This window comes from Panthera pardus, unplaced genomic scaffold (genome assembly GCF_024362965.1).
Source record: "Panthera pardus isolate Hobbes unplaced genomic scaffold, ASM2436296v1 HiC_scaffold_20, whole genome shotgun sequence".
Taxonomy (NCBI): Eukaryota; Metazoa; Chordata; class Mammalia; order Carnivora; family Felidae; genus Panthera; species Panthera pardus.
In genome coordinates, this window is record NW_026526766.1 from 72,463,799 (window position 1) to 72,479,694 (window position 15,896).

Here is a 15,896-nt window from a genome sequence, read left to right on the forward strand (position 1 = left end):
TGTCGTGTCTTGTGTTGTTTTTAAGTACTACAGGCAAAAGACTTTTTTCTCAACATCCCTTATTAAGGAGCCATTCCTCTAGTCCCAATTGTTACTGAAGAAGCCATCATGTTAGTACAACAGCCTACCTTTTGGTTGGATGTTTGGATCAGGAGTGGGCCAACCAGAATCCTTTCTTTAGATTTTTTTCTGTTGAAAATAAGAGTTGGAACATTGCCAGTACCTGAAGCTGTAAGATGCAAACCTTAGGGAGTGCTGGGGGGTTATGTTGTACGCTATATAAAGAAAGCCACTCTACACAGAGAAGCGGAGATGGGAGAAGAGTCCCGATGGTCTTGGAGACCACTAATGCTGACATCCCTGCCGAGGCTTGTTCAAATTTGGCTTATCTCTTGAGACCAAAGGAATCCCAACTAATACAAAGAGAGGTTAACACCTGCAAGTAGGGAGTTGCAAGTGACAACATAAAAATCTGAAACCAGTTAAGTTTGGGAGTCATAGTTGTTTTAACTGGTTTTTACTGGTATGTAAGAAAGCTGTTGCATTTTTATATTTTGCATATAACTATCCCACTGATGGCTTTTCAGCTGAATCTCTTGGAAATTTCCTAGACCAACAATCAGATTATCAGAAAACAATTATATTTTTATCGTCTTCCTTTAGTATACACATATACATACACACACGTGTGTGTGTGTGTGTGTGTGTGTGTGTGTGTGTGTCATTTTTTTTCTTGTCTTGCCTGGTTGGCTAGGACCTCCAGAACAGTGTGTTATATAACAGTAATTATATTCAGCAAGCTCATCCTATTCCTGACATTATAAAAAAAAATTTCTAACATTTCCATCGTAGGTATAATATTTATAGTTCTGGTCTGTAAAATACTCTTCATCATAGTAAGAGGATTGGATTTTTTTTCTTCCAATCTAAATTTAATTTGAATTCTTAAAAATTTCAAATGGAGGGGCGCCTGGGTGGCTCAGTCGGTTGGGCGTCCGACTTCGGCTCAGGTCATGTTCTCATGGTTCGTGGTTCGAGCCCTGCGTGGGGCTCTGTGCTGACAGCTCAGAGCCTGGAGCCTGCTTCGGATTCTGTGTCTCCCTCTCTCTGGCCCTCCCCCGCTCACACTCTGTCTCTCTCTCTCAAAAATAAATAAACAAAAAAAAAAAAAAAGAAAATTTCAAATGGATATCATACTTTCAAGTCATTTTTCAGTACTCAGCAAGTCCATGTTACTTTCTCTATGAGTAAGTCAATGATATTAACATGTTTATTAAGACCGAATCATGTTTACACTCTGCAACAATCCCTACTTGTCTCCATGTAGTATTGCTTTCCTGCAGTTCTGAATCTGATTTGATAATAGAGGCAGCCCTTGTTTTCCATGGTACCATGTTAATTGCTGCTCGTGCATATCAGAGCCGTGTGTTGGAGCCTTGTTCTCGCTTTGCACGGTTCTAACATGCACACTTTATTTTTTTTATTTTATTTTATTTTTTTAAATTTTTTTTTTCAACTTTTTTTATTTATTTTTGGGACAGAGAGAGACAGAGCATGAACGGGGGAGGGGCAGAGAGAGAGGGAGACACAGAATCGGAAACAGGCTCCAGGCTCTGAGCCATCAGCCCAGAGCCCGACGCGGGGCTCGAACTCACGGACCGCGAGATCGTGACCTGGCTGAAGTCGGACGCTTAACCGACTGCGCCATCCAGGCGCCCCTAACATGCACACTTTAAACATGCCTTACTTTAACCTGGCACTGTGCAAAACAAACATTGTCTGTTTACCTTTATATTCATACACTTTTTATTATATATCTGCTAGATTTGGAGTAGAAAAAAATGAAGAAACTTTCTTTTTCCTATGCTCCAAAACTGTTTAAATGCAAAAGCTGAATAGACTCCATAAAGCCAACTCCTTAGGAGTGATATACATCCCTGACCATCATTCACCATGTTTTGGGGGCTCTTCAGATCTTTTACCTCCTATTGAACTAACTTTGGTAATTTGCATTTTGCTAGAAAATTATTCAGGTTACCTAGATTTTCAAGTTAATATGTACAAAGTATATAATGTTCTTTCATATTATTGATTCATTTTCTATAGTTTACTGTCTTTCTCATTCCTAATGTTATTTAAATGTATATTTCCTTTCTTCTTCTTTCTCTTTCTTGCTGTCACAACCACTAGAAGTTTGTCAGAGTAGGTCTCTCCAAAGATTACATATTTTCAATTTTTAAAATATGTTTATTTTTGAGAGGGAGAGAGAGAGTGAGTATGCAAGTGGGGGAGGGGCAGAGAAAGAGGGGAACAGAGGATCCAAAGTCTGCTTGATGCTGACAGCGGATAGCCCTTTGTGGGCTTGAACCCATGAACCATGAGATCATGACCTGAGCTCAGTGGCTTGACCGACTGAGCCACCCAGTTACCTCATATTTTCATTTTTTAAGCTTTTTAAAAAATTTATTTAAGTAGCCTCTACACCCAACATGGAGGTCAAACTCACAACCTGGAGATCAAGAGTTGAATGCTCTTCCAACTGAGCCAGCTAAGCACCCCTACATATTTTCACTTTTTAATCTATCCCAATTTATATCTTTTCTAGTTCATTAATTTATGTTTTATTTTTTATTGATTCACGCTATTGTTTTCTTAAGTTTATTTTTGAGAGAGAGAGAGAGCAAGCAGGGAAGGGGCAGAGAGAGAGGGAAAGAGAGGGAATCCCAAGCAGGTTCCACACCATCCGCTCAGAGCCCAACATGGGGTTCAGTTCCCTGAACCATGAGATCATGACTGGAGCCAAAATCAAGAGTCAGAGGCGTAACTGACTGAGCCACCCAGGCACCCCTCTATTTTTTTTTAAAGTAGGCTTCATGTCCAGTGTGAGCACAGTGCAGGGCTTGAACTCATAACCCTGAGATTAAGACTGGATCTGAGATCAAGAGTCGGATACTTAACCGACTAAGCCACCCAGGTACCCCATGATTCGCTCTATTATTTTTTCATTTGGTTTACTTTCTCTAGCTTTTTCAGCTAAATAATCAGTTTGCTTATTTTCAGGACAATTTTCTAACAAAGTCATTCAAGAGTATGATGTTATGAGAGCGTATTTAGCAAATCTCATGCATTTTGATTTGGAATGTTTTCAGTTTGGTTCATTTTTAATCTCTAACTCACTTTTTATTTTCTCTTTGACCCAAGGGCTATTAGAAGAATGAGTGTTACCTGTACAGTTTCTACTTTTAAAAAGTTTTCTGTTGAGACTTTCTTTTGTCCTAGAATGTGTAGTCGGCCTGAAATGACTATGAGCAAAGTCTGGTTTTCTCTGTCTAGCTCCTTCTTGAAAATAAAGCTGTCTTACTGGCCAGGCTTCCTTCTTCTCCTACCACATCCAACTGAGAAGCTCTCTCTAATTGTCAGTGCAGTCATTAAGCTTTTCATGTTTTTTGAAGAAGTATTGATATTGCAACCCTATGGGTCATTAAGCCAGTGATATTTCTGGACCTATTCAGATATGTTCAAGTGAAGAATCAAGGTCATTAACTTGCTCTGCAACCCAGACATGCCCATCGCCTTTCCCTAATGGCCCAGTGTTTAGTGCCAGCAGGACCCAATCGTATGTGCAGATTTTGAGGAAATTAATGCTGGATGATTCAGTCTGTAAATTTAGTTCACAAATTCTTCAGAAAGAATGGTTGAATTTTCCCAAAGGAGAGAGAAGGAAATGATTTGCTAGAAAAGAGAAGAAGGGGCTTCTGGAGAAAAAGGGGCTTCCAGATAGGAACAGAATAGTGAAAGTTACAAAGGCCAATAACAGTAACTAGTATACATATGAATATTTATATAGATATACGTGTATATGCGTTCTTCACTGTTTACAAACCACTTCACATCCCCTACTTTTTTTTTTTAAATTTTTTAATGTTTACTTATTTTTGACAGAGAGAGAAAGAGAAAGAGCGAGCATGAGTGGGGGAGGGGCAGAGAGCAAGGGAGACACAGAATCCGAAGCAGGCTCCAGGCTCTGAGCTGTCAGCACAGAGCCCGACATGGGGCTCGAACTCATGGACCGCGAGATCATGACCTGAGCCGAAGTCAGACGCTCAACCGACTGAGCCACCCAGGCACCCCCATCCCCTACTTTATTTAAGCATTACAGTAATTCTTTGAGTAGATCTTGAGTATTATGTCCCATTTTGCTGCTTGAAACACTTAGCTTACGAGTGTGGAACCAAGATCTTCTGCTTGAAGTTCTTTCACTGTCTCATGCTGAGGAGTCAACCCTCTAGAGACCACAAAATGTCTTGTCCACAATACAGCCCCTGGTGAGGATCAGGAGAAGGAAGGGGTCTGACTCTTTGGGTGTCCTCAAATATGTAACCTCAGTGTTTGTCTCATTTGAGATCCCCGCGGCGAAGTTGAACGAGCTGCTCGAGAATTTTTACGTCACCGTTAAGAAGAGTGACGGCTCCGACTTCCTGGCCACCTCGCTGCACGCCATCCGCCGGGGCCTGGACCGCATCCTGAAGAATGCAGGTGTGGGCTTTTCCATCACCAGCAGCACCTTCAGCTCTTCCACCAAGAAACTCAAGGAGAAGCTGTGGGTGCTGAGCAAGGCAGGGATGTCAGGTGCTCGTTCTCGCAATATTGTCTACTTTTCTCTTTCTGATGAGGAGGAGATGTGGCAGGCAGGGTGTCTAGGGGATGACAGCCCCATTACTCTCTTGTCCACTGTGGTCAAGTACAACAGCCAGTACCTGAACATGAGGACACTGCAGGAGCATGCAGATCTGATGTATGGTGACATTGAGCTGCTCAAAGACCCACAGAACCAGCCCTATTTTGCCCGGACAGACAGTGTCAAGCGGGAGAGCCGGAGTGGTTCCACTAGAGTGTGTCATGGGAAAATCTACCATGAGCATTCCCGGGGACACAAACAGTGCCCTTACTGCCTCCTCTACAAGTATATGTACATCCACCGGCCGCCCACCCAAATGGAGGCCAAGTCCCCTTTCTACCTTACAGCCAGGAAGGAGGCCACAGACATGGGCAGCGTATGGTATGAGGAACAGAGGATGGGACTGCGCTCTCTTCGGGGAATTGTCCCAAACTTAGCCAAGAAGGTCAAGCTGGAAAACTGTGAGAACTTCACCTTTGTCTCATTTACTCAGGTCTCTAGGAGACTTGGCTCCCACAGTTGCTGTCAGTGAGTCTTCCCTGGGTCCAGGCCACTGCCCTGCTTACCCTGATGGGAGGGAGCTCCCTCAGGCAGCCAGGGCCAGAGCTCCAAGGTGGCAGGGGACGATTGTGACATCAAGGTCAGGCTGGTCTCTGTCAGTGTGACCTGCTGTTTCTTTGACTTCGGGTTTGTTCTTTTTTTTAACTGAAAGTAGATGGGTCTGAGTAATTAGGGTATTTTATCCAAATGTGTGTCACCTTTGTTAAATAATAGAATCTAACACAATGTATAATTGTTCCATACACAAAAGTGGAGGAAGTTCATCTTATCTAGTGCCTTTTTAGCACAGATTTTTCTCAAAAAAAAAAAAAAAAAAAAAAGAGGAAGAAAAAGGAGACTGTTTAAGTAGTCATTAAAAAAACTCCCAGTAGCCTAGTAGCTTTAGAATGTTATGAAGACTATATATACTTTGTTGAATTACACTCACAGTAAGGAACTGGAAGGAGAGAGGCAGACATGTTAACTGTTTCCAGGAGAAAAATTGCACTCGACACTCCTCTCTGTGTCTTGTTGATGGATGACTTGGTTCTGCAGAGCAAGCAGCTTTGGTTGCTAGAAGCTGGTGGGGCTGCACTCAGTAGTGCTGATAAGAGAGGCGGGGGGCTGCCCCCCACTGCTGTCAGCACAGGAGCAACTTGATTCCTGCATCAACGGAGGCAGTTTTAATTTTATGGAAAAAGATTAATGCACCAGAAGATGTTTATGAGAGCAAGGTTTCCGGTGAACTAGATGGTTTGTATCGTGAGGGAATTTCCAGTAGTGGAAAAAAAAAAAAGTGGCTTGGGAAAGCGATCTGTGATCAAAATAAGAAAACCTCCTGAAGCAGAAGTGCCTACGTTTTATTTCTCAGTACCACGTGAAAGCTGTTTTCATTCGAACGTTTTTTTGGAACTGTCTTTAATCTGTTCTTTGTGTCACACAGTTGTTTCTGTCAGCATCTAGCACTGGATCTGTAAAACAACTAATGGTAATTTTTCAGCTTAACCAGGAAAATCCAACAAGGCAAGCTGCAAAGAAAACCCCAAAATGTGTTCATTAAAGAGCTTTGAAATATGTTTCTCAAAGTATGACTCTTTCAGCCACAGTAGATGTCATCATTTGAGGTTGGCACCACTGCTTGGGACATGATGACGTAGGCAGCCTACCAGGTAAGCAGGCTCAGCATTTTGGACGTAGTTGTGAGAATCAGAGCACGATGACAGGCTATTAATGCAGCTTGAAATCATTTCACTCAGGTAAACTTCAACCTGAACACATGCTGTTGAAACATCAGCAGAATTTTCTAATAACTACTCTGAATGATAACTGAGAAAGGAGCCCAAAGAGTGGTAATTAATAATAATTTCCAGAAATCTGTATTTTGTATTTGAGGAAAGACTGCTACAGCTTTATACCAGTATGCTCCTGCGTGTGCTTTCTAATCCAAAATTAAAATTCCAATATAAATTCATTTTATAAGAGTCCTAAAATCAGTCCTGTTTCTTTTTCAAAACATTATTTTAGTATTTATTTTAATTAATCATTCTTAAATATCATTCACCAGTCATTGAAATATGTAATACTTCCCTTACCAGAAAAGACTCAGCCAATGCTGCCTTAAGGTTTAATGTTTTTCCCTTTTTAGTTAAACTGCACATTTATAATTTTACTAGTTGATCTTTCCTGAATATGGGTTAATTTTGGTATGTCTCCATGTGTATATAAATAACAGGCAATACTGAATAATCAGTGTTATGACTTGATATTGCGTACTGTTCTGTTGTGATTTCCTATAGTGATTTTAGGATTTTGCTTAAAAAGAGACACAAAACATTAGGTACAGTTTTCTTTAGTTTGCTAAACACCCAAAGGCTATTTTGTTCGTGGAAGGCAGATGGTCATATTTTCTGTCAGTTCTGCACTTAAACAGAAATATAACCCATGTGAACTATTGGGCAGACACAGCCTACAGCCTAATTGAATAAAACCTCCATCTTTATTTTAAATAGAATTGAGAAGAAGTCGCCATTAGGGATCTCCGGGATCTTTTCAGATTATAACATTTCTGTAAGTAGCAATAACTGACCCAGAGGTTGTCATCTTTCTGTTGAGAGTGGCTTTTCATCAGCTGAATAACCACCTCTGCCTCACATTTGTTGCTTATCACTATCTGATGTGTTATAAATCCCCAGCGTTCTGAAGTGAATGGTTATAACAAAAAATCAGGAGGTGGAATCTTCAGTGCTATCTGATGGAATGAAAGAATTGTATCTCAGCATCATAAATGCCGTGCATTACATGCCTCCCTTGAGGAGCGCAAAAGTGAGAAAGAAAACACATATCAAGTGCTCCTCTGTGCCACACATTGTACTAGGTGCTTTGTTATGTATTTGTGTTAGACGTGTGCGTATGCAACACATACTTTAAATTTATATGTGGTAACACTTGGTAGACCTGCTAAAATGGCAAAGCACCTGTTCCTTTATACAGCCATGTCCATCCTCGGAGGATCTGAAGTGGGGCCAGAGTAGCTAGTTCTAGTTGGCATTCAGCCTTTCCAGCCAGCGCTAAATCATGCCTGCTGGGAATGCCATGATTTTCTCCTCTTCCCTAAGCCAGGAGAAAGGAGAATCCCAAGAAGAAGAAGCGGGGAGATTAAGGGCATTTTCTCCACTTCCCTTTATTTACTTATTTTACTCAAAAGTGGGAATGAATATCAGGAATTCACAAGCTCATCTAAGCACAAGTTGCCTCTGGCTTTGCATCAGGAACTGTAGGGCTACAGATATTAGGAGAGTACCTGTGGACTGAGTGCTTTGGGTGAACTCTTGCCCCCAGCACCTGCTGCATCTGCTCTTAAGTGAGCCCTGCTTGCTAGGTACCTCCTCTCCAGAATCTAGCAGGCCTCCCCTTGGAAGTTTATTCCAGCAGAGATGATAGGGAATCAGCTTGAAGGGTATGATCCCGCTAAACATAAAGGCTTTATTTAATACGGTACTAGGTGCATAGGAAGCATGCAGTACGTTAGCTATTTTAGCTACAATTTTTGGTAAGAATAATAATAATATTCAACTAATCTGCATTACATCAATTATTTCTTCCATTGTGGAGATTCTCTCTCCTTTAAACTGTTAAACTTGAAGAGGAAACCAAACCTGATAATCTGGTCACATTTATGCCCATAAATTCTACCTCCAACACAGCCCAGCCCTGATACCTCAGCTGTAAGCAAAAACTAGTGAAGAATGGAGATGCCTTAAGAGGCTTTATGAGAAAGCTTTTGCATTGTCTAGTGTGTTTGCAAAGGGGAGTAATATGGAAGAACCTAACCAAAGTTGTGAACGAAATGGTCTCCTTGGTTGTGTGGCGTTTCCCAGCTCTCCTTGGATTATATGCTGTATTAATCTGCCCTAACTGATAAATGGTGTTTGAAGAAATGTGAAATTCTATTCCTTTGATTTTTATTTAAATTCGACCTTATTAAAAGCATCAAGCACTATACCACTCTCTCAGCGTGTTCATAGACCGTCATTGGGAAAATCTGGACAAAATAACCTTCATTCAGAAGCTGAAGCCCTTTTCTGTAGTAGGAAGAGGACTTGATTGGGAGTTCCTTCACCACTCACTTGGCAATTCTGGTCTCACTTCCATCAACTATAATAAAGCGGGATTGTTGCAATGGATCATCTCCAACGTGAACAGTATCACAATTCCTCAAGCCCATATAGTTAGGAAGTGGCAAAACTTGGAAGCAAGATTCCTAATTCCTCAAGGTCATGCAGTGAATCTCCTAAATTTTAAGAAGTTTCTTGCTGTACCGGAACACTTTCTTCTAGAATAACAGTTTTCTTCAATTTTCAGTTTTCACAACTTCTAAAATTTTTTTTTGCTATTTCTAGGCAACAGAATATTTGATTGCTTTTCTCAGTCTAGGCTAATGCTGGCCACACTTTAATTACTTAAATAAAGGAAACAGGATGTTTAAATATTGTGCTTATCAGCATGCATCACTTTGTTGCTTTTACTGACATCTGGATTGCTAAACCTTGTTGAGCTAGTAACCTATTACCTTTAGGCACCAATAAATGCAGACAACAAAGACCTCAAAGTTACCTCATCTTCTCTACATGAGCTCCAGTTTCATCTAAGTAAAGGCCCATGCACATTTAGAAACTGTTAACAATTCACAGATATTCAAATTCACGTATGTCTTTAAATGTTTTTGCTTTGGGATTGGATGTTTAACGCTCTGTATTAAGAGAAAAAACATTCAATTGTATTTAGTCAGTGTTCTGAAAAATCTTTGTTGTTTTCTTTCCCCCATATAGATTAATCACCTTAGCAAAACCATGAGTGGAGGGAGAGATTGGTGGTGACCTATGGCTGAGCTCCTTTTGTGAGAGAGGAGGACGCCATGTGGGCATGTGGGTGATTAACTTATCTCTGGGAATTCCTATGTATTCCATATCCCTGACTCCTGACATCACTGGATTTCCCAAAATTCCTTTATGGGAGGCTGCCCCTCCTTCTGGCAAAGTTTGTTATGATTTTGAGTGTTTCCAGTTCTTTATGATCCAAGGAAACCAGAGTTGCTTCTCATGTTTAGTTGTTGATCAGAATCAGACTTCTATGCTCAATTAAAGTGCTTTATTATTTATCTAGTGCAGCTCATATGGAAGTTAATAATTTCAGGAAATATTTACTAAAACCAAAACAAAAAGATCACTGGGTTATATTGGATGCATATTGCTTACATTACTATTAAAAGCATTTAAATAGACCCCCATTGAGATGAGATTGGGCTCCTAAATATTTTATAGTCAATATAACTGATATGATTAATTTGCATTTAACTGTAGTTATTGTTACAGTTCAAATAAGTTTCTAGAAGGTTCACATTTGACTAACATTATGGTAAGTGCTTCCTGACAGCTGCCTCATATTCTCATCTAACCTCACAACAGCTCTGCAAGGTAGGTTTAATTATTCCCATGTTACTTATTGAGAAACCAAGGCTCAGAGAAGTTAAGTAAATTTCCCAAAGTGTCACAGAGCTAATAAGGAGAAATTAAGTTTGGACCCAGGGTCTTCTGGCTTCAAATATAGTGCTCAGTCCATTAGAGAAAACTGTCTTCCTCAGGGCCACAGAGGTCCATTTATCACAGAACCTTTAAAAAATTAAACACAATTTGTTTGTTTGGGAATACTTCATTTCTCAAGACATACTGTGGCACACCTTGTATGCACTCTCTTACTAATCTGTTGGTCATTAGTATGATTCAGTAGTTCCTAGGAGGCCTGATGGTTTTCTGTGAACTTTCTGCATAGTGATAAGTTTCTGTCTTTATTCAATAAATAATCCAAAGGGCAGATGATCATGCCAGTTTATTCTAATAAGAGTCAAGTAGTTTACTTACTGCACCTGTTTTGACACTGTTATCACTGAATAAAATGTAAAGAACTACCTAACCTATGTCACAATTATATGCTCGTGTTTTTTACTTTTGCTTTTTAATTTTGGTGTCAAAGGATTTTTATAATCCTTAGGGTAAAGCACCCTCATAGCAAAATATACTTACCTTAGTCTTTTGTTTTGTATTCTTCTTTCCTTTATCAGGGCATTTTTATTTTCTGTTTTGAGACTTAAAAAACAATAGGCTATAAGTACCTCTGAGATCATGTAGTCAAATCCCCTCATTTTACCTACAAGGAAATTGAAGCCCAGAGATATTTAAGGGGCCATCGAAGATCAGCAAGACAGTAAGTAGATTCAGTACTAGAAAATTAATCCAGAACTCTTTCTTCCATACCATAGCTGGGAAGATTTGGGTTTTTAAAAATTAATTATTGAACTGCATCTGGAAGAATGACATCTGGCTGTCAGAAGCCCCCACTGAGCTCCTAACTTCCCAAAGAAATACTCATAGAGACCCCAAAGAAGGCCGAATCTCAGTTCTAGAATCTAGAAGGAATTGGTACAATTTATGAGGCATATGGTGGTGGATTGAGGGAAAATCTTCCAGGCTGTAGCTCACTTTTTTCTCTGACTTCATGTCATGAAATGGACATACTGTGAATTTAAAACTTTGAAAGATATCTAATAACTCATTTTCTTCACCAACCATGTCCTGCCTCCTTGCTCAGGATCAGGTCTCCCGAGCCAGAAAAATAACTGACTGATCCTTCCTCTTAACCAGGAAGCAGACCATGAGGGTTCTCCATCCCACCACCCTTCTCCCTGCCCCACCTCCTCCTCATTCAGTCCACAACTCCAAACCCTAGGCCCAAAATGTGAGCAGAAAGCAGAGGGATCTCTTAGAGGCCTGGTACATTCTGTGAAAAATGTCCTTTAGGTGAGGACAGATACAACTAATTGCGGAACATGCAAATACTGTAATTTTTCACGTACAATATCAGTTCAGAGAACCAGGAAACCAGGTAATAGGATGGAAAAGAATGCCACTTCAATAGAAAAGCATTAAACTTGAAATTGGACTTGGAAGTATGCACATCTCGTTACCCACCACCACATGTATCCACAGAAGAGTGTTGACAGAATACTCAGTGTGGACAGATAGCACAACCAAAGGCAAGTCCTGGATCTGGGAAGAGACGACCATATTTAAGGATGAGTATAGAGAAAAAATGCAAGACGGGGTATATAAAAAAAAATGACTGAACCAGGTGAAATAAACAGCTTCCAAGAGCATTTGAAAATGAAAGTGGTCTCCTGCAAGAAACAAAAGTGTAGGGCTCTTCTTGTTGTAACTGAAAGAACAGAAGAATTGCTTCTGTGAAGCAAGTTATGTCAGAATGGGACTGGTTCAGAGAAAAAGGAGGTAGAATAAAATGAAAAAGAAGAATGCTTAGAAGGATTTCAAGGAAGCTAAAACACATCAGATTACAATCCGCGCTGGAAGCAGAAAAGAACACAACTGAGCTTAGAAACACAAATCAATAATGTGAAGGACAGACTCGAGATTTTCTTCCTAATGTTCTTTCAAAAGAAAGAAGAGATGAAAACAATGGGGAGAGATTAATGGATTTGGAAGACAGAACGTTAGCTAACATTCCTGAGTTTTGCTTTCCTGATGGAAAAACTAGAAAGGACTCACTGCATTCCTGGTCAAAAAATAAAATAAAACCAAAGAGACCTGTACCTAAGCATGTCCTGGCAAAAAATGTCAAACTACCAAGGCCAGAGAATGAAGAATCCTGCAGGCATATCCAGCCAGAAAGTCACCAGTTGCCTCTCAGAAAACAAAAGAGCTTTCTGGCTTCAACCTTCTATTCTATAGCACCAAATGCCAGGAAACTATAGGGAATTTTGAGGGGAAACGTTGTGGAATTTTGGAATTAGATACACGTTAAGATACAGAAAGGATTTTTAGTTATGACAAGCATTCAGGAAATAAACCATCTATGTACTATTCTAGCCTACAAAGTTTGGTTTAAAAAGCAATTTTTGCTTAATATAATTTCAAGGGACTCTGGGGTATTAAATATCAGATCATTTACCCACCAGAAGAAGGAAATATATGCTTTTAAATAGGTAACATGGTTAGAAGCCACATATCTGAAAGTGCCCTAGGTCCTCGCATGAATGGGCTTCCCTAATGTAAGAAAATGTACCTGAAAATAATTGCCGTTTGACAGCATTGTGTTTTTTCATTTTTATTACTGAAGTAATGCAGTGTTCATTATAGTATAAATAGAAAATTCAGATACATTCCTTACAAATAAAATTTAAATGGCCCTCAATTTCCTCTGCTACCACCTAAAACACTATTCTGAGAGAGTCCTTTGCTTCTAAGTGAGAAAAGGCAAAGGGGTCCCCACTTCTGTTTTGGGGTCTGAAAGCCTGAACTAGACCTTTGTTGAGGCCATCCCGTGTGCTTGTCCCCGCTCCTCTAATTCAGAACTAACAGGTGCCAAGTTAGAAAATTACAGAATCTATATCTGTGTTTTAAAATGAGACCAGGGAAAACAAATCTTGTTTTCGAATACAAGAGTGGTCCAGTTGGAACAGCAGGAAGCTGGCCTGGGGGAGTGAGAGTGATTTCTTTAGCTGTGCTCGAAGTTTTAAATTCAGGTATTAAGGGAATAGAAGCATTAAAAAAACAAAAAGCTAATTAATTACTTCTGGAGTCTAATGTCAACGTTAGAACTGAAGCTGGGTTGTGTGGTTTGGTTTTTCATTCGCTTGCACTGGAAGGACTTGAAAAGACCCAGGAATGTTGAGTATCATTGGCCTTAATGCTCAGTTCCTTCCTGACAGTATAAAGGTTTATCTGTGCCCCAAGTTTCCTTGCAATTTAAACTCTAAATTAAATTTTCAACACGACAAGCATGTTTGCTTTAAATTTAGCAATAGAATAGTTAATAGGTTGTTTTGCGTTTGCTTAGTTTTCCATTCTGAAGCACAGCAAACCTCTTCCAGATGGAGAGAGTCTCTTTTGGATAGGTTCCAAGTGTAACCTTTTCCAAGGTCCCCTGTTGCTCGGCTGTGACTGACAAAAGTCTGTTCACTGTAACTGCTTAAATGAGAAACGCAGTGCTTTTATTTAACATTTTAAATATTTTCTATGTGGCTGTATGTTCCAAATGATAACAACAAAGCTGTGTCCTAATGTTTTCGCTATTCTGGATGTGTTTTTCTTTTCTTAGTGTAGAGGAGGATATGCATCATTTCTTAACACTGGAAACATCATCCTGAATCACATAAGAAATGGTCAGTAACTTGAATGATTTTAATGTACCACTTTTCAACTTTTTATTACCCCCCCTCATGCCTGCACATGTACACACACACACACACACACACACACACACACACACACATGTGCACGTGGGGGAAAGCACATGTGGCATCTGTCTTCTGTCATAGAACGTCAGAGGTGAGACAGACTTTCCTGTTCATCTAGTCCAGCCCTCTAGCTGATAGTCTATTAGTCTGTTAACAGTTTGCAAGGTTCTGGGTTTTGTTTTGTTTTGTTTTAAGTTGTTGTTTGGTTTATGTATGTGCAGCTTGACTGTTTACCCCAGATTTTTGAAAATAAAAAAATTAATCTATATTTTATGTCTGTTTTATTAAAATAACTTAGTTATTTAAACTTAGCAGTATGTATGGCTTCTGAATGCTTTTTATTTTCATATCACGTTCCTAGAAGTAATGTTCTTCGTGGTTTGCAAAAGTAAGGACATTTTGAGCGGTTCTTTGCCCATATGCTATGCTCCTGAGCTAATGCCCTGAGTGAAATTGTTCTGACTGACCTTCTCTCTGGTTCTCCAACTTGCATTTCTTCACTGGGCAGCTGGGAGCCCATTTGGAAAGGCCTTGTAGATGACAATATATCCACCATTGTGTATATGCCTCGGATTACTGCTTTTCTGCTTTCTAAATTATTATCTTTGGTTTTGGGAGAGTATATTTAATCCTGAATACCTTTAAAATAGACATTTGTAGCTCTAAATCATTCCTGAGAAATGAGCGTCTGAGAAATCTTTCCATATGGGTGTCATGGTGATAAGGGTGAAAAGATAAGCTGTTTCACTGAAAATTATTGACCCTTAAGCACAATGACTCTCTTGTCATTATCCTACTTAGAGCAATGATTTTTTTTAAAGTTTTTATTTTGTTTATATTGAGAGAGAGAGAGCAGGGAAGGGGCAGAGAGAGAGGGAGAGAGAGAATCCCAACCAGGATCCACACTGTCAGCATATAGAGCCAACGTGGGGCTCAGTCTCCCAAACCGTGAGATCATGACCTGAGCCTAGATCAAGAGTCAGATGCTTAACTGACTGAGCCACCCAGGCACCCCTAGAGCAATGATTTTAAAAATCTTACATTTTACATTTTATAAAATGTAATGGAAACTGGGGTGCCTGGGTGGCTCAGTTGGTTGGGCAACTGACTTCCGCTCAGGTCATGATCTCACAGTTTCTGAGTTTTAGCCCCGTGTTGGCTCTGTGCTGACAGCTCAGAGCCTGAAACCTACTTCAGATTCTGTGTCTCCCCCTCTCTCTCCCCCTCTCTCTACCCTTCCCCTGCTCACACTCTCTCTCTCTCAATAATAAATAAACATTAAAAAAAAATTTTAAATAAAAAATAAAAATGTAATGGAAGCTATAGACCATTTTCTCAGGAAAATGCATATATGCATGTAGCATTTTACACACATAAACCGAGGTTTAAATACTCCTGCATTCAATTTTTTTTTTAAGAGCTGTCTTTTTGAGATATAGTCTAAAAGATATAAGGATTTGTTTCAACATAATCCAGAGGGGAAGAGTCGGTAGAAATGTAGACGATACACAAATTGGCTTAGAGTAGATCATGGTTAAAGCAAATCAAGGGGTGTGTGAGAGTTTGTTATACCAACGTTCTTTTGTATATGCTTGAAATTTTCTATAAGGAAGAGTTTAAAACAGCAACAAGCTCCTGTACTGGAGATTCTACTACCCTCCTCACAGATCTCATGGAATCGCAGAAACTTCCAGCTGAGAGGAAGCCCCCGAGGAGAGAGGAGAGGAAGGATGCCAACACAGCCAGGTAAGACACCCCCCTGCCAGACAAACCTGAGGTTGATTTTCAGGTGAGAATGCTAGGCTGGAGCAGGAAGGACAAGAACCAGTGACATTTGAATCGTTAACTGTTAACATGACCTCATTTGCACCT

The 15,896-nt window shown here is 39.9% G+C and overlaps 1 protein-coding gene across 4 annotated transcripts in view; it reads left to right on the forward strand.

Moving 5' to 3' along the window:
* Nucleotides 1–14,292, forward strand: part of KIAA1958 (KIAA1958 ortholog) — a 158,831-nt gene extending 144,539 nt beyond the window's left edge. For 2 of the 4 annotated variants that reach the window (XM_053908187.1, XM_053908186.1), the window contains 2 exons: nt 4,404–6,387; nt 11,034–14,292. In XM_053908187.1, coding sequence (XP_053764162.1) covers nt 4,404–5,210 — 807 coding nt within the window. In that variant the 3' untranslated portion in view covers nt 5,211–6,387; nt 11,034–14,292. Of the gene's footprint in view, nt 1–4,403; nt 8,905–11,033 lie in introns of those variants that run through there. The other 2 variants (XM_053908185.1, XM_053908184.1) reach the window with 2 other exon arrangements.
* Nucleotides 14,293–15,896: the final 1,604 nt, after the last annotated feature.